We start from the raw sequence: 25,068 nt of genomic DNA, 5'->3' as shown, positions 1-25,068 counted from the left end.
TCCTCACAGAATAGGTGGCACAAACAATATCTTATGCAATAATTGTACTTATTCTTTATCATAAAATATAGGGGAAAACACTTTTATTATTTGATCTCCATTTGGTATAGATGCCTTTCTTAGAAAACAGATTTGTTTTTCAGCACATTGTGAATCAGTCATAAATGCAGGGGTCAGGAAAACAAGCATTTGCAAGCCTACTATTACAGCAAACGTTCATATAATATTTGTGTTTTAATCATTAAAAAGGGGCATGGCTTAGGGTGTGATATGCAATGATGGGTGGATTCTGAGGCTCCAGGTTTTATGGTATGTACCTATAGGTGAGCCTCCACTCTCAGCTCGCTACCTGTAGGTGGTTACTACATTAATATACTGTGAATGAAGGGCACCATGCTTGAAGTACTGTAAGAGGCTGCCCCAGATTGAAGGCGAGTATGACAACCTAAGCTGCTTAATATCTACTAGTGGTCTCTTTTAATAAACATAGTTTCCCAGAGTTAGGGTTTAATTTGACATCTATGTAATATACTGCAGCCAAATATAAGAGCTCCCTACATGTGCAGTGGATGGGTGTGCTTGATGAAGCCTGTGCAGTGTAAATTTCTCTCTTTCTGCTCCATGTGCCACCAGGGCAAAAGGTAATTTTGAATCTCAATAGTAGCTGTGATGGCACTTTACATTGGGTGTGTTTAGGAACTTATCCAACATTAAACACAGGTCTAGGGGTCTCATATCACCATGTAACTGACAACAGGGAGTGGAAAAACTGGTGAAGTCCTACTGAAGCTCTGAGTGGCCTTTCTTCCTTTAACAGGCTATATTCAGATACCTAAACAGTTATAGAAATAGAAACTACAGAACAGTTTCTACTGAAACCAGAATTCTTCCTTTAACTGAAACAATCATTTGAGGCTTTACATTAGAAGCACTAGGATCTGATTAATGGTACACACGCCAACATGATTAATATGGCTTCCAATTGGCATTTGGTATCGCTACTAAGTTGAAATAATTGTTGCCTGTACTGGTCTTTAGCCATTAAAAGAGACCATAGAAAGCGTCCGTTTGATTCTCGATTTCATACTGTGCCATACAATCAATTCTTTTTAGTCAGACTGTCTCTAGATTTACTTGCGAGCCACAGTAAAATGAGGAAGCTTTCATTAATCTTTCAGATGCTTCGTATTAATGACAAGGCTCTTGCATGAACAATGTAACAGCAATTAAAAAGCCCATTAATCTGCATTACAGCTATTAAAGATGCATGTCATTAAAGGGTATGGAGTTTGATTCATTCTAGCACCCCCCAAAAAAATGAAGCAATTACACTCTGGCAATGCACTTTGTCATCAAATTAGGTTCTTGGTTTTGCAGAAAATGGCTCGGCAGTGTTCAGATCCCTCTGTTTTATTATTCATGACTAAGATGGGGAAGTCAAGACCTCTGGAATTGCTTTACCTTCTTCCTGAGTGGTGACGTTCACAACATGGGAGATCACGCTGCAGCCGGCTAAAGTGCATGCGGATAATGTTACAGCATACTTTGTAAAGGGCAGCAAGCCTGTCAGGGTGCCTGCAAAGAAAGAAGATCAACGAGATCAGGCCAATGAACAACATTTCTTAAGAGCATACATCTACCTGGTTGAGCCTGGAAGCCACTGGTGTCCATAATCTGGCATCAGTTAGGGGCCCACAGATCACTTCTGTTGTGCCTCAACGTATGATTTTAGATGTATTACTAGACCCTCAATTGTATAAGTGTATGATAACTGTATAACGTAGCCCAAGATCAACACAGTTAGAAGTCCACTGTATACAAATGGACTATAATTTATTTATTTAGTCCAGGATCGGATTGCTCTATAAAGCTACCACAACTACCTTACAACATAAATGGATAGGTAATCACCAGACTTAATGGAACTCTTATACATGAAAAGTCAGTAGTACATGTACAAGGCTTTCAAGAACAATAATCATCCTATAGATATGCAAATATTATCCAGGGGATGTTCAGAACATATACAGACAAGATAATTATAAAGAATAAATATAAATAAAAACTTCAATAGTGTAGTATGAGTGACAACAGAGATTGTAATGTCAACATTGAGGTTCCTGGCCAGTCAATGGAAGACAAGTCAATAGCAGCAATTGAAAATATCTTTGTTTGATAACAAATAGATTTTTAATAATTAAGTACACTTTTTATAGTTTCCATGTTAAAAAAAATACTACTGTATTATTAGACCTATTCTATAAAAACACTGGCCTCATATCTTGGGTGTTCAGTCAGTATGCTAATGGAAGGTAAATGATGATGCTAAACTACTGCCCTGTGTTCTTCCTGCTGCTGGTCATAGGACCAAATGTCACATGGTTTCAGAAAAAGCAAAAGATCAATGACTATGAAGAGCCAGGGACTGGCTGACTGTGCTTCAATATCACCTAAACCTAAAAATACCTAAGCTCATTTGGGTGGTATCATGTAACCAATGCATAAGCATTTGGTCACATGACCGCCATCATGATCCAGTGGCTTCTTCAGAACAGGAGTGTGGAAAAGGGTTTTAATATTGCATAGGTCTGCTTTAGTGCCCTGACATCTTCTTATTGAAAATGTACACAGAAAGATGAATAAATGAGATAAACAAGTGAAGTAGGCCTCTCCTCAAAAGCATCAGGTGTGTTGAAGCCATTTCTGACACGGTGTGATAATGGAATCTATTTTAATCCAGTAGGGTATGATTATGGGCCCTCAAAGTTCATACAAAACTAATAATGTAATTCTGGCTAAGTGCTGGCAATTTTACCACCTACTACCACCCTGTATATTTTGACCACTCCTGCTGTGAGCCTCCTATACCAGAGGTCCCAGATTCGCACACTTACCATGGTCATCACAAAAGTGCTTAAAGCTCTAGGTTGGATAGTTGTTTTTTTTACTTTTTCAGAAAAAACTCGAAAGATGTAGACTCTTCCTTTAAATACGGCATTGTGCACAGATTGTGACCTTATCCACCCACCTCTCCACCTCGGCAAATCATAAGAAGCACTGTTTTCCTTGATAAAAATACAAGACTTCTCCTAAGTATAGAAAAAATAAGCCGCGCTGCGTGATGTGGGTAAACAAAATTAATGTCCAAACAAAAAACAATGTCCCAAATATCAACTTGATTGACGCTGAAAACATAGATCACACTCCACGGTCTCTGTAGGAAATGTGCTTACCAGACAGCCACTAAAAATCTGCAAGATTCATATGCTGAGATGTAGTCACAGATCTGGGAGATGGGAGTTGTCAGAGTCCTCAGCGAATAATGTGAATAATATGTAAAAGAGAAAAAACTTGCATAGTGTGATACCGTAAATTATATAAATTCCACCACCAATAAGGAATCCCTATCGATTGTGCAGCAGCTCACCAAATGAATAATGAGCAAACGTGAATAGCCCAGTGTAAAGGGAATGAATGTAGAAACAAACCACCACCAATTGCGAAGCCTCTTACCGAAAGATAGGTCAAATGAGCAGATAGGTTAATCCAGATAGCCAAGATACCAGAAACGTCACTCAAAAGCCCTGTGGGCCTCTTACCAGATGACAAATAATCCAAGCAGTAAATCTATTAGCGCTTTCCCATCATGCGTGAAGCTCCAGGACCATCAGCATCAAAGGTGTTAAAAACATTGTAGATAAATCGCGATGGATGGAAGCCGCCGGCCGGACGGCAAGGCACATCCGCTCCTAGGATAACTTCCGGGATGACGTCAGCACGCTGCGACCTGACGGCGTTTCGTCCAAGAAGACGTTATCAAAGGTACGGACGGCGTGCTGACGCCATCTCTTATAGGAAAGATCTAATTATAATCCCCGGAAGTGTTTGAACAATTCCGCCCTGAAGCTGTGAACCGGACATCCAATGACCGGAACCAGGATAGATCTATCCCACCATTTTGGTTAAGGGCACAAATCAACTTCACTAACCCGGAATGTCCCATATTAAGGGCAAACATATTTAAAGGTGTAGCGGGCCGATGTGAAATTGAAAAATTGTTAAACCATAGATGTAAACAGAGTAAACATAAGGACATATATGGGCATTATGTATGACTGTGTCGTCTTGCGCTCAGATAAAAAGGCACTGAGACCGCAAAAATAATTGACCATATTAGATACAATTAAGTCAAACTATAGCGGAATGAGTTCAAACTCTAACCGGGGATCAGCATCATAAATATAGACCAAAATTTAGATGTTGCAAATACATTAAGAGGCTATTCAGGAAACTAAACAGTTGAAATTGTATCCCCAATAAATGAATGTATAACCATAAATAATTACCACACAACAAAGTATGATAGCTAACGTATAATGTGTTACCAATTCTACTTAATAGACACCATAATATATGATATTAAATTAAAAAATATATATATTGAAAAATTAATAAATATTGAAAAATATTGAAAAAATACAAATAAAATATTGAAAAATTAAAATAGGGGGGGGGGGGGGTATTTTAATCTACATCTAGTGTTTGAAACTGATGTGACAATTCCCAAGGGTAGATCACACTAAATTATAAATATATTAGAAATAATGAAAAATGTGCATTTAAAAATAAGAACTAAGAATTATCCAAAAAAGCATTAACCTCAACATCAACATTGAGGCCATATGGCACATAGCATTTTACACGGTGTATCCAGGAAATCTCAAGTTTTGAGATGCCCCTCACAAGAGGTTCACCCCTCCAATGTGGCACAAAACGATCTATGCCCAAAAAAAGGGTGTGTCTAGGATCTTTATTATGTACTGCTGCATAGTGTTTGGATACTGAGTGTTTAGGGAAGCCCTTCCTTATATTTGCCACATGTTCTTTTAGTCTTACGTTAAGTGGGCGTTTTGTCCTGCCTATATATTGGTGTCCACAAGGACACTGAAGTAGATAGACAACCCCAGTAGTTGTGCATGATATAAAAGGCTCTATATTATGCTTACGTCCTGTACTGTTAGATACAAATTCTTGTACTCTTCTTAGTTTATTGGAACTAAGGGTGCAAATTTGGCAGCGGTTGCACCTATAGTATCCCGTAAGTTGTTGCAAAAAACTTGGTTTGGGGACAGGGGGTTCCAAGATATTAGGAGAAACTTTGTCCCTCAAAGAGGGGACTCCCCTAAAAACCACCTTAGGTTTAATAGGTAAGTTTTCACGAAGCACCAGATCATTGTTTAATATATGCCAATGACGAGCGACCAAATTCTTTATGGTCATATGTTGACTAGAATATGTGGTCACAAATGGCAGAGTAAAAGGGTCTATCTGATCCTGCCTCCTAGATTTACTCAACAAAGCCTGTCTGTCGATTGATCTCACTTCAGACAGAGCATGTTGAAGGAACTCCTCATTGTATCCCTTATCCAGGAATCTTGTTGTTAATGTTTGTGCCTGTCTATCAAAGTCACGAATGTCGGAACAATTCCGTCTAATGCGAAGGTATTGTCCCTTGGGGATAGCTCGCAGCCAAGTAGCATGGTGGCAACTCTCGACAGGAATATAGGAATTCCTGTCGGTGGATTTGAAATGGGTGGAGGTGACAAATTGTCCATCCCGGATGGAAATATTCAAATCCAAAAAATTGACACCTAATTGACTACATTCATAATTTAAATGTATGCCTCTATCGTTAGAGTTAAGGTCCTCCAAAAATGAGGATAGATCGTCATGTGTGCCATCCCATAGGAGGAGGACGTCATCGATATACCAAGCCCACAGAAGAATCTGTGGGCGGTGATATGCATAGATGACGTCCTCCTCCCATTGGGCCATAAAAAGATTGGCCAGGGACGGGGCATACTTGGCCCCCATGGCCACGCCAGTGATCTGACGATAAAATTGGCCATTATACCAGAAGTAGTTATGCTGTGCTGCAAATTTGAGTAACTCCATGATAAAGGAAATTTGGGCTTCTGGTAAATTTGAGTCACGAGTTAGAAACATGTTGACGGCATCAAGACCCACCTCATGCGGAATTACCGTGTAGAGAGATGAAACGTCAGCTGTGACCAGCCATAGATGTTCTGTAGGGCTCAAGTCGGCCAACATATTAATGACATGTTTAGTGTCCTTAATGAATGAAGGTGTGGCTTGAACCAAAGGTTGTAAATACGTGTCTATATATTTCCCCACCCGGGACGTCACAGAGTCAATGCCACTGACTATGGGACGCCCCGGGGGGGAAACAAGACTTTTATGTAATTTTGGCAAATAGTATATCACTGGAGTGCGAGGGCACTTGGGGACCAAAAATGCCTTTTCTTTGTTGTTAAGGATACTGGAGTTATAGCCCCTCTCTACCAATGATTGTAAAGTTTTTTTATCTGAGGCTTTAGGGTCCTTAGGTAACAACACATATGTTTGTCTGTCACCAAGGATACGCTGCATTTCATCCTCATAGTCTTTTTTATCCAGTACCGCAATGCCTCCCCCCTTGTCTGCAGGCCTTATCACTAAGTCCTTACGTGCACACAGGGAGTCTAGTCCCTTTTGTAAATCAGATGAAAGAGAAGATTTATGTACTTGAATATTATCCAGATCTCTTAACATGACGTCCCTGAACACTTTTAATGAAGGGGCCAAACCACCAGGGGGATTAAATAGTGACGCATTAGCAAGACCAGAATGTTGAAACTCCATGCTAACCACTCTATTTTCTTTGATAGGATTGCTCAAGACATAACGCTTAATATTAACCTTACGGACAAATCTGTGAATGTCCATATAGGTCTGAAACTTGTCCAGCCTCTTAGGCGGGGCAAATTTCAAACCCTTGTCCAAAATCAACTTTTCTTCACAACTCAATTCAGTACTACTTAGATTAAAAATCCCCGTGCCTGCTAGCTTTTTGCTTTTTTTGAGTTGGCACCTCCTGCCTCCTCTAGTTCCTCTTCTGATTCTGCCGGACGTTTTACTCCTTGTAGGGCCCTGGGAAAACCCCAACCAGGGTAAATTGAACCAGGATCAGTGGAACTGTGGGGCTTACTGTTATCCCCTATTAGTTCCCTTGAAGAGTGAGGGGTGGGGTCATTATGGAAGCCCACTGTGTTGGTCTTATGGGAGGATTGTGCACCACTCTGGGCCTCATTGTCCTTGAGTGGATAAAACCTGTTCTGGATCGGAACATTATATTGGCGATTATCTGCCCTATTGAAGGAATGTTCTCTATCCTGCCACTGGCGATCACTTCCTCTTCCTCGCATGGGTTCAGAGGGAGGGTCATACCATTGTGGGCCAGATCTTAATGGGCTATAATCAAAACGTCCTTGGACTTGTCTCTGTGGACCATAGTCAAGACCCTGGTTCCTTTGTGAATGGCGAGGGTCTGGGTACTGATCAGGTCCCCGTCTCCATTGGGGTATATTGGAGTAAGGGGGTTGAGTATAAGTCCCTGATTGATGGACAGGACCATCATAATAATCACGATTCTGATGTTGCCAACTAATGTTGGGACCCGGGGGATTAAAGTTACCATTAGGTCTCCCTTGATATGGTTGATGATGACTGTCCTTATTCGCATTCTGCCCTCTGTAAGGGGATTTGAAAGATGGACGGCGGCCTTTATTGCGGGCCCCTTTCTTTTGTTTTTGAGAAGTTGGGGGGACTACGGGTACTCCCACTACTTGAGTGGCTGATGTATCCATTGTCTCTACCTCAACATTCAAATTACCCAGTAATTTTTTTTGCCACTCAAAAACAGTACAAGTCAAGTAGTCTTGTAAATCCCTATTATATTTTTTCCGTTTTTTTATTTTTTGGTCCTTTTCCTCCTTCTCTAGATTTTTTAATAACTCCACTGAGGCATTTTTGTATTCCTCACTTTCTTTGAAGGGGGTCAACTTTTCTTTGACTAATTTGATCTCCTCATCCAATCTGGAGAGTTTGGCGTTTTTTCTGCCTGTCAAATATCTTAAAAAATTGACCCCTGCTTCATTGAAATATTTGTACCAATCCTCCAAATCCACTTCATCAAGTTGAGGACTGACCTCCCACCGGAGGCTTCTAGGTACCATGGACTTCTTGGTATATGTGTCCAAGAAGGCGATGTCCCACTGGGTGTGTGTTTCAGACACGAGTAGATTTTTTCTCTTTTTATACTTCTCCTAAGTGGCTGAGACGCATTCAGGCCAACTTAATATAGTGCCAGCAGCAGACGGGAAGTCGTCTGTACTGATGTGGAACACAGTGCCACATATTGTATGTGGCTGATGCTAATGCAATATGACACAGCACACATAGCGGACAAATCACTTAGTAATAGAAATAGTTTGTTTGGGACAGTCTGCCTAAATCAAAGGATTACAGAAGTTTCATACATTGTCCAACAGAGACAAGCAAGAGTTTCAGGAACTTGGTTATCTTATTCCTAAACTTGAAATAACCAAGGAAGACACATTTCTACAAGGTCTTAGCTACCTAGAAACTGCACATGTTGTTAACCCTATCGCAGCAAAAATTGCATTACAATATCCAAGAAAATGTTTCAACAATGAGTTCAAGGTATATAAGGAGTAACATCAATTCTCCTTTCCACCTTTTAAGGCTATGTTTACATCTTGGCGTTGCTTTTTACAGGGGTTTTTTAGGCATTTTTCCGGCGTTTTTATAGGCGTTTTACAGGCGTTTTTAGGTTGGCAAGTGACCAATGGAAAAAAATAAAAACGCCTGTAATCTGCCCAAAAAGAAGCTCATGTACTTTTTTGAGCATTGGGCGTTTTGCTTAAAACGTCAAAACGCTCAGTTGTGGACAGGGGCCATTGAAATGAAAAGGATTTTTCTTGTTGGGCGTTTTTTGAGCTGATCCTAGAGCAGAAAAACACCCCAAAAACTTCCCAAAATGCCTACATGTGAACTTAGCCTAAAGGATCATGAAAGACTTAGCCAGTGGCAATACCAATCCAACATTCATAACTCCCACACTACACCAAGGGAGTTAAAATATGCACTTATCAGTTTTACACCGAGGCCACCTTAAACAAGATTTTACATATACTGAGAATCCTACATTCATGTCAGATTATGGCATTTGTGAGGAGTCACCTCCAATGATCATACTGGATTTAGTAAGTTAGGCCACAAAAGACTTTTAAATAAGACCAGTGCTAAAATGTGTCCAGTGAAAAGGTTTCCTCAAGATCAACCAAAGAAAGCTGTCAGAATGTATAACCATAATCAAAGTAGTCATTTATTTGCCTCTTTGGAGTTTTCAGACTTGTTTATGTAAAAAGGGAAGTATTGCCCTTAAGGCCCTGTTCACTCCTGAGTGTTTTTTAGCTTGTAGAACACTCATCTCTGAAGTCTCAAAACGCCCAACAAGCAAAATCCTATTCATTTCAATGGCCCCTGTTCACATATGAGCGTTTTGTCTCCTAAAGCAAAATGCCTGAAGCTCAAAAAAGTGCATATGCTTCTTTTTTAGCAGATTACAAGCGTTGTTGTTAGATGTCAATGCCTGCCTCCAAACACCTGCAAAAAATGCCTGAAAAAATGTCTGAAAAAGTGCCTTAAAAATGCCCGAACCAACACCTGGTCTTAGTTACATAGTTAGTGAGGTTGAAAAAAGACATCAGTCCATCCAGTTGAACCTATGATGTGTGTGTGTGTTTGCTGTTAACCGTACATTGTATACCCCTGTATGTTGTGGTCTTTAAGGTGCCCATCTAATAGTTTTTTGAAACTATCGATGCTCCCTGCTGATACCACTGCTTGCAGAAGAGAATTCCACATCCTTACTGCTCTTACAGTGAAGAACCTCCTACGTACTTTAAGGTTAAACCGCCTTTCCTCTAGTTTTAGTGAGTGGCCCTGTGTCTTATTGTATTCCCTTTCTCTGAATAGTTTGTTCCTTATGCTAGGGTCTTAGGCTCCATTCACACCTGAGCGTATCGTATTCAGGCGTTTTTTTTTTCAGACGTTTCTAGGCAGGCATTGACGTCTAACATAAACGCTTGTAATCTGCCAAAAAAGAAGCTCATGTACTTTTTTGAGCTTCAGGCATTTTGCTTCAGGGGACAAAACGTTAATATGTGCACAGGGGACATTGAAATAAATGGGATTTTGCTTGTTAGGTGTATTGAGACTTTAGAGATGAGCATTTTACGAGCTGAAAAACGCTAAGGTGTGAACAGGACCTCAACCTGCAAAACATGTGCTGGCACATCATAAACTACAGAAGGGTTGCCCCTGCTGAGGAATTTATTTCAGACATAATAAGAACTGAAGGAATACATTTTTCTGCACTTTTAGGTGGCAATCAAACACCTAACGTAAACATAAATAGTTCCCTTTTTTATATAGGATACATCCTTTTGTCCCCTGTTATATTGGGACCTACAGTATATTGCCCAGCTTTGGGCTTGTGTCGATTGGCAACTACAGGTTACTTTGGGCACTCTGCTTGCATTTGACATCCATTTGAGATTCTTTTGAGATTCCTAAGAGCTCACTATTAGATGCTTTTAACTTGCAGTTGACCTCCTTTTAACCTGCATGTGAAGTCCCACAAAGCTGCATCAACCTACTTCATGGCTGCTTTTGATTGTTATGGGGGTAGTAGTTTTGATGTGAACAAGAAGCTCATCGTCAATAAAAATTAACATTAAGAGACCTATTTGCAATCAAAAAGCTGTTTTCTTTACACTCAAAGTTATTTTCATACTGCACTCAGACACCTCTCTACTGATGTACTCTGACGCCTTTCTACTACTGTACCCAGGCAATCTCTGTATAAGGGTGGTACAGACCTGAAAAAAATGTTGAGATGGGGGAGTGAAAATTTCTGCAGTACCCAAAATAATTACAATCACCAGTCATAACTTCTGCCTAGTCAGCTGGATGAGCATTGATTATTCACTTTTTATAGGTACAGTACACTAACAATGTAAAAATATAAGATACAAACTAGGGATAGACCGATATGAGTTTCTCAGGATCGATACCGATATAGATATTTTGGTCACAACGTATCGGTATCGGCCGATATGGGCCGATATTATGTACATTTAAAGTTTTGAAAAATAAAGACAATTTTTGACACAAATCTGGAACTGAACATGTTACTTTTTGTTTAATGCTTAATGGCTGGCTTGCTGGCACCCTGTGGTGGGTGGCTATATCAGCCTTGCCGATAATCGGTCTATCCCTAATACAAACCATTTAGACATTTGCATTTTATCTGATGCAGGCTACATAACCTAGTCGCTGAGTGGCTCTATTTTTTAGACTGATTTCCATCTGCACCTGGCTGTCTGATCAGTCAAATACCATAGACCCCATTCACACTTGCGTTCAGGGATATAGTGCATATTCTGGCGACAAGAATCAGAGGCTTTTGGCGGCCAGAATGACAGGTGTCCATGGCTGTTCAGATGCAGCTGGACATTCACTGATTACCTGCAGTTAGGGGACAGATGATTTTTCTGGCTTACAGAGTATGTTCAGAGATGAAATTCTTACCCCTAATCACAAGTAATAGGTAAATGTCTGATTACATCTGAACAGCTATTTGCAAGTACCTGTTCTTCTGGCCTCTGAAAGCCTCCGATTCTTCCTGACAAACTGCACTACATCCCTAATTGCAAATTTGAATAGGGTCATAGTTGGCGATGTAGCGCCCTCCTAGGTAGCTGCTAGAGTGAGTGTATATCGTTTTTGGTTTCTCTGCTGAACAGGGAGACAGTCAGGCAAACTTAAGTGCTGTCTGCTTAATGGAGAGCTGTGATTTTTTTTAGTGAGGTCTGCTCAGTGTGCTATGGTGCTGCTCATGTTGTCTTGATGTTTTTCACTGATCCAATAGCTATGGAGTATTTTGAAAGAGACCCTCACACCATTAAATTGAACATTGCGGCGTTCCCTTGCCAGCCTCAGGATAGTCTCTTTGTCCTTATAATTGAGCAAACGTGCTAGCATGGTTCTCAGAGGGAGACCTGGCTGCAGGGGGCAGGGGGGGGGACGACGACCCTGTGGGCCCTTTCAACTGCGTATAGATGGGAGAAGTCGTCCCCACCAAAAGTGTCCTTGAGCCAGGTTTCCACAAATTCCGTAGGGTCTCTCCCCTCAACCTTCTCCGGGAGACCCGCAATCCTCTCATTGTTTCGCCTGAGGCTTTTTTCCGGAGACCGGTAACAGGATTGTAGGACGGATGAGTGGGGGAGCTCAGTGAGACACGTCCTCTCACATGCCGCTCTTGGCCACGCCCAGCTATGGAGCATTTTGGAAAGTGGTTGGAAACCTAGCAGATAAGAGCAAGGATTTCTGTACAGCCCTGGCCAATTAGAAGGGGATGCTGGGTACCTGCATTTATATCTGAACAGCACATGGGCGTATAAAGACCCTGATTGGAAAAAGAGCTTTTTAACAATGCCTGGCTGTAATGTATTTCTAACAGTACACCTTTTTACATTATAATAAAATTTACAAATATTTTTTAAGACGTTTAAATATACACCCATTGTCACATAAGTCAATAACTAAATATCAAAGTCCCATTTTTCAGTCCTTTTCCATACCCTGCTTTACAGTAAAGTTCATTGATGCCAAGCAGTGTTCAAGTGGCAGCAAGGAAGGAGTTATTGTGCTGCCCAGGAAAGGATGCGCTGGAAAGGTCTGCCCAGCAGGAGGAACCACCAAAGAGTCAGCTGGTCTGGGGATGCGGGCAGAGTTGCTGCTCGCGGTCCGCCAGCCCAGTGAGCAGACAGGAACTGTGACTTCACTTCCACCACCAGGTGTAGCTGAGAGACAGAGACACGTTTGAGGAGCAGCAACATGGCAAATGCTGGAGTGAGCCAGAGTAACGGGGATGTTGCATGAGTTGGTGGAGAACCTGGAGAGCGGATTGACTTGCAGAGCCGAATGCTGACCAATACGGGAGTTAGTACTCCGCGGAAGTCTGGCGCTGTGCAGAAATTAGGATACGGAGCACATCGGCTTGGTATCAGACAGATACAGAGTGGGACAGAGTGGGACTGTGAGGCTGAAGAGGGAGAGGATTCTCCTTGCTATGAACTGCATAGTGAGGACAGTGAGCAAGATGCCATGCTCATACAGTGTGCAAAGTTCTGAGAGGCTTACACTAACAGAGTTCCTGACTTAACCCCTCACCACACTTATGCTCAAGCTCGAGCTCAGAATGAATCCTTTACCTAGTTAATCAAAGAAAAAAAAGGACTCCGTATTCCCCACCCGGCAGAGGTGACAGGCAGAAGTTACCTAGGCTCTCTCGTTTTCAAAGGCTCATGCAGGGGAAAGTAGCTATGGAGTATGGGTAGGACCCCCCCCCCCCCCCCCCATGCTCCCAGGGAGATCATGAAAGAAATAAAGGCCAAGAGAGTTTCCTGGTGTGAGGAAGCAGTCTGGGACTTCATGTTCATCCCCAAGCCTTACCGCAACAAGTCCAAGCCCAAGCTTTGGGAGGAGTTTCTATCGTTGTCAAGGTCTTCCATTGCCCTCCTGTTGGCAGCCATCTTGGACATGTGCAAACTCCTGCCTCTTATAGACTCTGATTGCATCATCACTTTCTGCTGCCTGGGTGTCGCACATTGATGATGCTGCACACCTGGCTATATCTATCACCTGTTGGGTGGCAATCCTTGCCCTTGTATTTGTGCTCCAAGTTGCATCTCTGCTAGCAGTCTTCTGTTCTCTGTGTTTCTCTGTGTATGACCTGGCTTGGCTGACGACTTTCCTGGCTCTCGACCCAGCATCGGCTGACGACCCGGCATTGGCAGACTATTCACTTCTGGACCCAACCCCGGCTTAGATGACTACCTGCTCCTGGACTTGACCCTGACTTGTTCCTGCTCTCTCTTCCTCACTCTTGCTGTGCAATTATTGTTGTTTTTGTGGTCTGCTTTCCTGGCACCCTGACAACTGTTTAGAGAGAATTTGAATCTGGAGAGATCCATCTTTATTGGCTGAGTAGTGGTCAGATGACCTGGGAAAAATAATCTGGAGTGGTCCAGCAATATCACTTTACACTTTTTCTGTCAAATGAAGCTGAACTTTTGCTGTGAGAGAGCTTTTTCAAGTCCAAAGGCTACTGTGCTGGAAGCACAAAAAAAGGAAAGAAGAATACCAGTTCTTTCATCGCTACTGTGCATGAATAGCTGTTGAAAAAAAAAAATCACTTGTGTAAAGTTTGTTAAAGTTCTTGCTGGGGGCAATCCTCCATTTCCAAATCCCCTTTTCCTTCTATCCTTGCAAATGAAAGAAGGGGCATCTGGGATTCACTCTATCATCTTGGAGAAAGCTTGCTATGGGGGCACCCAAGCCGAGTCACAGCTCCCTGTGTCCATTCAGACACGGAGCCCTGACCCGGGCCTGCCCCCTTTCTGCCCTGATTGGCTAGCTAACATTGATGGAAATCAGAAGGAGCCAATGGCGCCGCTGCTTTGTCTCAGCCAATCAGGAAGGAGAATCTGGCACGCAGAAGGCTTTTTATCTTAATGTATAGAATGCATTAAGATGAAAAACCTTCTGCCTTTACAACTCCTTTAATGGACACTTGCGAAGATCTTTTGGCCAGTGGCCCACTATCTGTCAAGTCAAGTCTGTGCGGGTTGCTGCCATGTCAGGGGGTAGTTGCTTGCTACCTTTCTTTAACCTCCCTGGCGGCATGATTGTTTCCAATTTTAGGTGCTGAAAGTGGTACCATTATTTTGCATGTAATTCCTAAGGAAAAGCAGCCCAAACCAACTATTTACATATGATTTTTTTTTACTGTGCGTTCTTCTTTATAACATCTCGGGTATGATAAGGTTTGAAACACAAAATCATAAATTATAATATAATATAATAAATAACTATAAAAAAGTTAAAGTATATATATATATATATATATATATATATATATATATATATATATATATATAGTACAGTAAAACTGCAGGCAAGGGCACTGGGGGGCAAACTAATGTCAATTTATTTTATTTAGTAATGTAATCTAATAGGATTACAATATATCAGTGTGTTTGTGTGTTTTACTTTTCAAATTTGCCACCGGATCCTCCCCCCTGCGACGTGACGCTCGCAGGAGACGGAAGCACGGCTCAGGCAATGACTTGCCACAAGAAGATGTGTTGCTTCTGATGCTGCAGAGGTGATGTCACTGCAGGTACCAGTTGAGTGGACTTCCCATTCTTCATGCTGATTCCTGGGTTTGACTAACAGGGGGTCAGAACCCAGGCACTTAAAGGGACTTTACATGCTTTAGTCTTATTGCTAAAGTGCAAGTTATTGCTGAACATGCCTAACCGATTAGATTGGTAGGATGTTGGTTTGTCTCTTGCAGGAATACAAGGAGACGACGTGTCAAGAGTTGCCCTTAGGGGGCGGGATTTGCAGAAATGCCTCTATGTGAATGTTAGCGGTAGATGCAAGTCGGGTGGGAAGGTCACCTCTGGGGAGCGGATGTTCTCACTGATAGTTGCTCAGGATATGTAAAAATGATATATGTGTACTTTTCTCTTTTCCTTTGCAGGACTGCAAGGAGTTCCTATGCCTCAGCCGAGGCATCCTACAGACATATGCTGTAAATAGGTGACTGTACTATATTGTGTAGCATTGTTAGTCAGATTGTGTTTGGTTATTTTACCCTACTTGGTAGAGTTCTACCTTAAACGTGTATATATTGCACAGCAGACGCTCTATATTTTTTCACTATAACTTATTTGTATATACTGGCCACATATGGGGTATGCCCCATGACCCTGTTCATTTGTTACTTCCCTTTTCCCCTTTTTTCAAGCTTGTGGGATACTAGATTTTTTGGACAACATTTTTGTAGGGGCGGCTGCCCAAGCCACTGAGGACATGGCTTATTTTTGGCGGGGTGGTGGATGTAGCGCCCTCCTAGGTAGGTGCTAGAGTGAGTGTATATCATTTTTGGTCTCTCTGCTTAACAGGGGAGACAGCCAGACAAATTGAAATGCTGTCTGCTTAACAGAGAGCTGTAAATGTTTAATGAGGTCTTCTCTGTGTGCTCTGGTGCTGCTCATACTGTCTTGATGTTGCACTCTGATCCAATAGCTTTGGAGTATATTGGCCAGTGGGTAGAAACCTAGCAGATCAGAATATGGATGTCTGTACAGCCCTGGCCAATTAGAAGGGGATGTTCCCCAAGACATGCTGGGTACCTGTGTTTATATCTGAAGAGCACATGAGCTTGTTGTCCAGTCTACCTCCAGGGAGAGAGGTCCAGGTGGGGAGGGGGCTGCTGCCTCTCCCCAGCACAGGCTGCCATGCAGCCTCAAGTGATCGCCCTAAAGACCTGAAACATTGGAGCTGCAACCCATGGCCCTTATAAGAGCTGACTGAGGGAGGATGTCCGTGGATCCTGTCTGGTACTACTGAATAAGGCTGCCATGTGTGCTTGAGGAGCATGTGAGTACAGACTCCCACAGAGGATATTAAAAAAGAATAGCGCGCAAATGCAAAAGAAATAACTACCAAATCTGAAGAGAGTCCATAAATAAAAATGGGGGTTTGGTCCCACCATATGGCCATATCGTGCTCAAGCCCACTACTGCGTCAAAGTACCCCATTATCAGTGGGTCCTACACTATCCATGAAAAAGAGATGAATCCAGCCCTTCTAACCCTTGGAGATAACACTCCTTGCTGGGGAAGATGTGCAAATGCACTACAGGGGACTCCTCCCATATCCACTAGATGGTGGACACTGATTGAGTACAGGTGTGTGTGGGGGGTGGGGAGGGCTGCTCAACCTCTCTTCAGATTTGGTAGTTATTTCTTTTGCATTTGCGCGCTATTCTTTTTTAATATACATGTCTCTTGGTTCATAGCTGCAGCAGCTTTGGAAATACATGGGTATGCTCCCCCAAATTTTTTTCCCACAGAGGATCCCAGGGTTTGTGCTGCTAGATCCCCCTCTGCGTGCTAGAAGTCAATTACTGGGTGCAAGCTAAAGGAGACACTGGCTAGTGTCTTGAAGAGGCAAAGTTCACTGAGTTCCTTCAGCTAATAGGGGACTTGTTCATCTCATGCAGGCGTTGTAAGGTCCTGCAGATAATCTGCTATACAATTCTATTGAGAGAGCTGTCCTCACCTGTGAATAGTTTATGGAGTATCCTACTGAATCTCTTCTCCTATCCAAGTTCTACAAAAGAAAGGCAAAAACAAATCCTCTAGACGACATCAGTATTCCTATAAATCCATGTGTTTGAGCCTGTGCACATATATGCTATGCATTCTCTGGGTCATACACCATAATTTGTTGCTTTATAAAGGGAGGTTGCTACGAAAAAAATCCCACGATAACAGGGTTGCAGTCCCATCTAGAAGCACTTTCATAAGCCTGATAAATCTGGCTAGAATGGATTACACAAAACTCAGAATAAGGTAAATTTGTTGCAGGATGCAAGAAATAAAGTAACCTTACTGGAATATACGTAGCAGAGCCCTCCAGTACCACAAATATCAGCCGTAAGAAAAGTTGTCACTTGCATAGCCACTGAACTAACAGATTGGATCACTGCGCTAGAGGGTGTCTGCTATGTGCCTGAAGGGACATTTGACTCTCTGAGAAATGAAAAATTATTTCCGAGGTTTAGTCAAGGCCATTAAAGTGAGCCTTGAAGGACCAAGCAAGAGCTAAAAATGCAGTAAAATGTGCCCCTATTTTACAAGAGGCTATAAAGCGAGAGCAGGAAGTGATGAAGCCTCGGGTGACAATCACTTGGGGGGCTTGTGTGGCCACTTGTAAATGGGGAGGCTGTCATTCCATTTTCATGGTTTTCTGAAACTCCCTCCTGTAACAGCCCTGGAGAGCCATGAAAGACTTAGTTGGGACTTTAGCCTCTGTCCAGCAAGAGGTGGCTGCCATGCAAGAGGTGGCTGCCATAAATCAAGGACTTTCACAGGCCTCATCCAGAGGCAATCACCCTTAGAAGGGACCCTGACTTATGCCCCGTACACACTATCAGATTATCTGAAGACTTATGTCTGCAGACTTACCAAAACCATATAATATGAGGTCAAACCTAAACACTTTCAATTTGTATGCAATCCGGCAGGCCCTTGCACTACATAGAAAAGGTAAATCTGAAGACAAAAGTCTTCAGATAATCTGATAGTGTGTACGGGGCATAAGGGTGGAGATGCTGTGAGTGTGGTTGTCTGGGACATGCTGCCGAATATTGTGGTTAGGGGAGGTCCAGGATTCAATCACGCCTCTGTCGTGGCCTTAGGGCAGTCCTGTAACTTTTCCATGCTATACCTGGCCAGTGGATACTGGCAACTCCCTGTAAAGAAAGGAGACTGTGAAAAGACTGATTTCGTTACCCTTCTGAGGTTATGGTTAAGGAGAATGCTCTTAGGCCTGTCGACTGCAACCAGTACTTTTTGGAGGCTGGCTAAGTAGTGTCATGGAGATTTGAACTTTGACTCTGCTTTTATTTACCTGGAAGACAGCATTATATTCTTCAAGACTTTTGATGGCAACGTTTGACACTTAGACCATGCTCTTACTTGGCTAACTCAGTATGGACTAAAGCTTAAATTTCACCTGATTCAGACCCAGATACAAATCTGGGACATGTCATCAAGGTTGAAGGGTATCCCCTGATCATACCACTTAGACATGTGCATTTTGTTTTGTTCAGATTTGTTTTTTGTATGAAAATTTGATGTATCCGAATTTCTGAATGGACATAGTAACGATTGTCAATGAATAAAAAAAAAAAAAAACTTATAACGAAATTTATAAATGCATTTGTTTCATTTGGATTCATTGTATAGCTGGTTGGTAAAGAGCGGGCAGCCACCGCGTCCTTAGCAACCATTACTCATCTGCTGTCAGTGAGAATTCCCCCTGACAGCAGATTGTAAACAAAAGAATTGTCTGCATTAAAAAATTAGCAGCCGTTTTGGATTTGGATTGAAACTATGGGGTAGATTTACTAAAACTAGAAAATCTGGTGCAGCTTTGCATAGAAACCAATCAGCGTCCAGGTTGTTTTTTTTTTTTTTTTTTTTTTTGCCAAAGCATAATTGAAAAAGCTGAAATTTGAAATTTGCATATAGTTGGCAGAATAAAATTGTTTCTTTTTCTTTTTTTTTTGCTATAGTGGTTTAGCCTAGAAAATCACAGCTTTCATTTGTTCATATTTATAACATACTGTATTACTTCTGTGCAACAAGATGACCAGGCTGTTCTCCCAAGCCAGCAAACAGTGGGAAACATTGCAGTAGTCTAAAAAGTAAACAGATCACGGCACCATAATGCAAGTACGAGACAAGTTTTAAGACAAGCAAGCTAATAGCAGGAGAGTGATCAATTTAATGAGCAACACAAAAACAACAAAACAGAAAAAAACAACATCTGTATGTGGTTGTCAGAGGTACGACGCTGTATCATGATTTATATGACATGAATCACTACACCTTAGACAGGCTAATGTATGAGATGCTAAATTGACTGTCATGTTTAGACTGCATAAACACCATTAAGAGAACCCTGCTTCCAAACACTTGCTATTATGTTAGAGCATTATGAAAGCTCATGAGAAACGACTGAAGCTCTTGCAAATCCAAATTTGTACACTTTGTAAACCGTGTTTTAACCGATTGAACAAGAGCTTCAGTCAAAACCAAAAAAAAAAAAAATAGTTGTTAAACATGAACTCTAGGCAAATGCACAGACAATATATATATATATATATATATATATATATATATATATATATATATATAAAGGGGCTATTTTACCTGCCAATGGATTTGTATTTTTTTTCCATCCAATTCGAGATTTACTTAGCTTGGCAACACAGCACAGCTCTATCTGGCAGGGTATGAGACCTGATTTTTCTCTGCTGCGGGTAAGTAACACTTAAAAGTCTTGTCCCTCCCCCAACCTGTGACTGGACAGTGAAAGATTAAGCAGTAGACTGGGTGCTTGGGTAGAAACAAATTGTACTGGCGACCATACAGTATCTGTTTTAATCTGAACATTTGCTGCACATACCACTCATGGAGATAGCTAGAGATAAAGTTCATCTATCCTTTAGAAGGAAAATAAAGTGTATTTTAAGTGAGTGCCGATATTGGTTGTCCAAGTTATTTTCTGTACAGCACATTTCACATTTTACAAGCTTGATCTTTTTTAGATTGTATTAAAGCTGATGTTTAATCTGCCTTGCTTAGTCCCTCCTGCCTACTTCATCAAAGTTTTTTTTTTTTTTTTGGGGGGGGGGGGGGGAGTGCAGGTTGGTACATAACTTTCTGAAACCATCACAAAACCTACCTCTGTTCTCCTCCTTAGTCCTGCAAGCAGTGGGCCGGCTCTTGTGAGGAGTTAAGCAAATATTAAAATGCCTTGATGGGTGGGTGTTAGCCTGGAGGAGTGGGCATTCCTAGGCAGACTCTATGTACATGCAGACCACCCTAGCTAACACCCCCAGGTGGTGCTAAGCCTCCATGATTGAAATACCTAGAGTACACGAAATTGAAGGGGTGGCCCATGGACAATCAAGCTGGGGAGGAAAAGGTTAGATGATGCTTAATATCCTCTAGCCAGGAAATGAAGCAGTCTGCACCTACCAATGCACACTGTGAGAAGCTCACAGTGTGCAGAGAGATCAGGCCATTGAATTTCAGTACTGGAGAGGAGCCTTTACAACTGTGCAAGACTGAAGGGAAGACTGGAGTTCAGCTTTAAAGTGTATCTATCCAAAACATAAAAAAGTCTTGAGTTTAGATGAACTGTTAGAACCACTCCAGTTTTATTTTGTTGTTGCTTTCCTCACACATGTATGTGTGAGACTCTCTCTCTGTTTTCCATGGTGCCGTTGTCACCAGTAATTTAAGTGAGCGGAAAATGCCAACTTTTTGAATTGTCATCGGAACAGAAATAGAGGGAAATTTTTCCAATGGATATTCATGGGACAGTGATAACTGTCTAAGAGAAGCTTTCCCTCACTTTGGAGAGATTTCCTCTTCAAAGTTTCAACCCTTTGCTACGCTATCCAAGAAAAAAAAATAAAAAACAATACAAGTTGATGAAACAGGTTGTCTTGGAATGATTGACATTTTCCCTCTGGTCCAGAATTTTTTTCCCTTTCTTGGCCTGAGTCTTCTGCTAGATTGCTGCAATGTACCAGAACTTGGTTCCACACTTGGTATCTTATGTTGAAAGAGGGCCAGCAGTATAAATTCCAAAAAGATTCTAGGAGAATAGGGAAAATAAATTGATAATTTGCATTTTAAAAGATGAATGTGTATGTTTTGTTTTTTTTTTAGAAGAAAGTTCTACCTTCTAGCAATTTTTTCCGAGGTTTGGCACTCTTAAAAGGTGATCAGGAGGCAGCTCCCATATTTACCTCAATTGCAGTTGAGAAAAATTAGGTAATTGACTTGTCTATGCTACTGGCAGAGATGTCTGAATTATGAGACTGGCTGAACAGAAAGTTGTGGTGGACATACACTGAACAAAATTATAAACGCAACACTTTTGTTTTTGCCCCCATTGTTCATGAGCTAAACTTAAAGATCTAAGACTTTTTCTATGTACACAAAAGGCCTATTTCTTCCAAATATTGTTCACAAATCTGTCTAAATCTGTGTTAGTGAGCACTTCTCCATTGCCGAGATAATCCATCCACCTCACAGGTGTGGCATATCTAAATTCTGATAAGACAGCATGAATATTGCACAGGTGTGCCTTAGGCTGGTCACAATAAAGGCCACTCTCAAGTCGGTTACGACGCCGAACTGCAGTCAGGCCAAGACCCAGATGAGGACTAAGAGCGTGCAGATGAGCTTCCCTGACATGGTTTCTGACAGTTTGTGCAGAAATTCATTTGTTATGCAAAATGATTGTTGCAGCAGCTGTCTGGGTGGCTGGTCTCAGATGATCTTAGAGGTGAAGATGCTGGATGTGGAGGTCCTGTGAGGCCGGTTGGAGGTACTGCCAGATTCTCTGAAACGCCTTTAGAGACAGCTTATGATAGATAGAGGGCAACAGCTCTGGTGGACATTTCTGCAGTCAGCATGCCAATTGCACGCTCCCTCAAAACTTGGGACACCTGTGGCATTGTCCTGTGTGATAAAACTGCACATTTTAGATTGACCTTTTATTGTGGCCGGCCTAAGGTCCACCTGTGCAATAATCATGCTGTCTAATCAGCATTTTGATATGCCACACCTGTGAGGTGGATGGATTATCTCGGCAAAGGAGAAGTGCTCACTAACACAGATTTAGACAGATTTGTGAACAATATTTGTGAGAAATAGGCCTTTTGTGTACATAGAAAAAGTCTTATATCTTTGAGTTTGGCGATGAAATATGGGGACAAAAACAAAAGTGTTGCGTTTATAATTTTGTTCAGTGTATGTCAACTGTGTATTTTTCTCTTTGCTTGGGTTCAGTTCTAACTTTATTTCATTGACTTTATTGACAGTCTTGGGGCTCACGTAGAGGGCCTTTTTAAGAGCACATTTGAGCCCTGTGCGCAATGGGCATGTATACACAAGGGAATTAATAATAAAGGGTACAGCGCCAAAAGAAACCAAATATCTGTGTGAAAGCAAGTCCACTCAAGTCCATAGATCCCACAGAATTGGATGATTTACTAAACTAGATAAAAGCCAGAGAATCGGAGAATCCAACACCAAGATCAGGGTCAGAAGAATGCATCACCACGTGCACAAAAAAGGATGTCTGCTTACCAGATCATTTGACCATCGGTTAGGAATGGTCAAACAGGCATTTGTCCAGGTGGTATCTCAGGATATAAACACTTCACCAAACTCCGGTGGCAATCACTTTCCCATAAGTGGCGCCTCCAAACCTCTTATAAATAGTCAATTTAGTAAGCCTTATTACCTCCAAAAAACAAAGGGAGACTCCAATGGCATAGTATAACGTTTTTTTCTTCAAAATAACAATAGATGGGCAACTCACATTTCAGTAGATATGACAGACATGAAGTACGAGATGGCCGAGATGGGTGTGTCTACGTGCGGGCGTGCCTGACACGTTTCGTCATCACAAGGATGTTGTAAAAGGCGTAGCCCGCACTCGTATACATGCTCTAAATAACATTATTCCCGGAAGCTGCGTCACCGTGGGATCAGCGGAAGTACCTCCCCCCGGACGTCCGGCGGAAAGCTTGCGTTCCACACTATACGGCCTGGGATCAACAGAAGCACCTCCCTGCGATCCACCAGCAGAAAGCTTGTGTTCCATGCTGTGCGGATCAAACGGGGACCCCGGAAGCACCGTAGAGACAGAGCAAACAGCGGGATATGATGAATACGAACGCCAACGTTAGGCTTATGCTCCACATCATGCGATCACAATGAGAATAATAATAACACATAAATTACAAATGCAGGAAAAACTGAAAAAACCCCAATCATCCAGCCTAAATGCGGATCAAATATTAAAAAGCCAGTGAAAAAATGTATCATTTATATAAAAAGCGTACATAACATGATCTAATTAAAGCCATGTAAAATTTGTACAAATAAGCTAATAATAAAACATCATCAAGCATTTACATGATCCTTAAGCCCTAGAACTCATATTTTGGATAAAATTAAAAATGAAAGATATGGGTAAAACATTTCCCATCATTCTCCACCGTATTTAATAAAAATATATAATCCAGTGAGGGGTCTATGTGCCAACATACGCTATATTGGTGCATTAGGTGTTATGGCCTGGTCAGTATGGGCACACATACATAACAGTATGTATAAAGGTGACATTAACAAGTACCGTCCCCCTGAGGATAAATAATACTAGGGGCCCCACTGCCCGTTCCCCATCCCTAGGACCCATACCCCCCCAAAAAGTGGTCCATAGCCACACACACTAATGCATGAAACCACACAAGACCCTACACAAGGGAAATAATATAAGCATTAGGTGGAAAGGGGGCCAAAGCAGTGCTGACCTTGATGATGGCACTGCTACGAAGGCCTTGATTGGCCATCCGCTGACTTTTAGGACATCCACAGAGCCTTGTAAATAGTCATCCAAATTCCTACCTGTATTGGGTTAAGATGTTCTGCACTGTGCTCAGCAAAATTGCCAGTGCATGTACAGTATACACAAGGGAAACCATATAAGCAGTGGTTAGCTTTGGGGGAGAGCTTAAGCTGTGGTGAATCTGGCATAGCCTAAAGATGTCGTTGCTTGGATGGCCTTCAAGGATCTGTATATTTTTATAGACTGTCTATACATTTCTAGTTCACTTGCTACCCTGATATTGAATTCTTTTTGCTTTAATTTTGCTTTAACTGAAGCTTAAAAAAAAGACGTCTTAACCACTCTGCTTTTCGAAGGCTTGAGACTTGCAAGCTCTTTTTTTTGTTGTTGTTTCCTTCAATTCCTACTGGCAACAACACGGACATGAAAGAAGAGAAAATGTCACTGAAATTACTAAAAAAAAACCTGCAGTGTGAAAAATGACCCTTTTCACCTTGGAAATTCAGATTAAGAAGAGTGGCTTTTTACTGGGAAGTTTAACTTTATGAAAGCAGTTGCCCTCCTCCATGTTCATTTGCAGTAGTACTTGTGATATGAGAAGAAGATTAGAAAAGAGGGCAACATAAAAATATGGTTAACCGTTTTCAACTTCTGCCAACTTTCACTTCTTTGGAAGTAGCTCAGTCTGGCATAGTATTAAAACTGGGATAAATTAAAGTGTGTCTCTAGCAAATTTATTTTTCTTTTGGATAGAACAGAGAAGTACTGAGCCCCCTTTAAAGTGGTTGTAAAGGCACAAGGTTTTTTACCTTTATGCATTCTATGCATAAAGATAAAAAATCCTTCTGTGTGCAGCAGCCCCCCTAATGCTTACCTGAGCCCCCTCTCAATGGAGCGATGTCTAGGAGAGCCTTGTCTCTATGGGGACCTGCACTCCTGATTGGCTTTTGGCAGCAGTTGGAGCCAATGGCTCCCGCTGCTGTCAATCACAGCCAGTAAGCCAATCAGGAGACGGTGGGGCGGGGCGAAGCCATGGCTTGGTGTGAGAATGGACACACA

The 25,068-nt window shown here is 41.8% G+C and overlaps 1 protein-coding gene across 1 annotated transcript in view; it reads right to left on the bottom strand.

Annotated features, from left to right (window-relative positions):
* USH2A (usherin) overlaps positions 1–25,068 on the bottom strand; it is a gene marked incomplete at its 5' end in the record, with an annotated part of 1,334,617 nt that overhangs the window by 724,722 nt on the left and 584,827 nt on the right. Inside the window, one exon of the mRNA XM_082250984.1 lies at positions 1,462–1,575. Coding sequence (XP_082107110.1) covers positions 1,462–1,575 — 114 coding nt within the window. The remainder of the gene's footprint in view (positions 1–1,461; positions 1,576–25,068) is intronic.

This window comes from Pelophylax lessonae (genome assembly GCF_965119305.1).
Source record: "Pelophylax lessonae genome assembly, chromosome: 3".
Taxonomy (NCBI): Eukaryota; Metazoa; Chordata; class Amphibia; order Anura; family Ranidae; genus Pelophylax; species Pelophylax lessonae.
The sequence above is the reverse complement of the archived record's forward strand: the minus strand, read 5'-3'. Positions and strand labels throughout refer to the sequence as shown.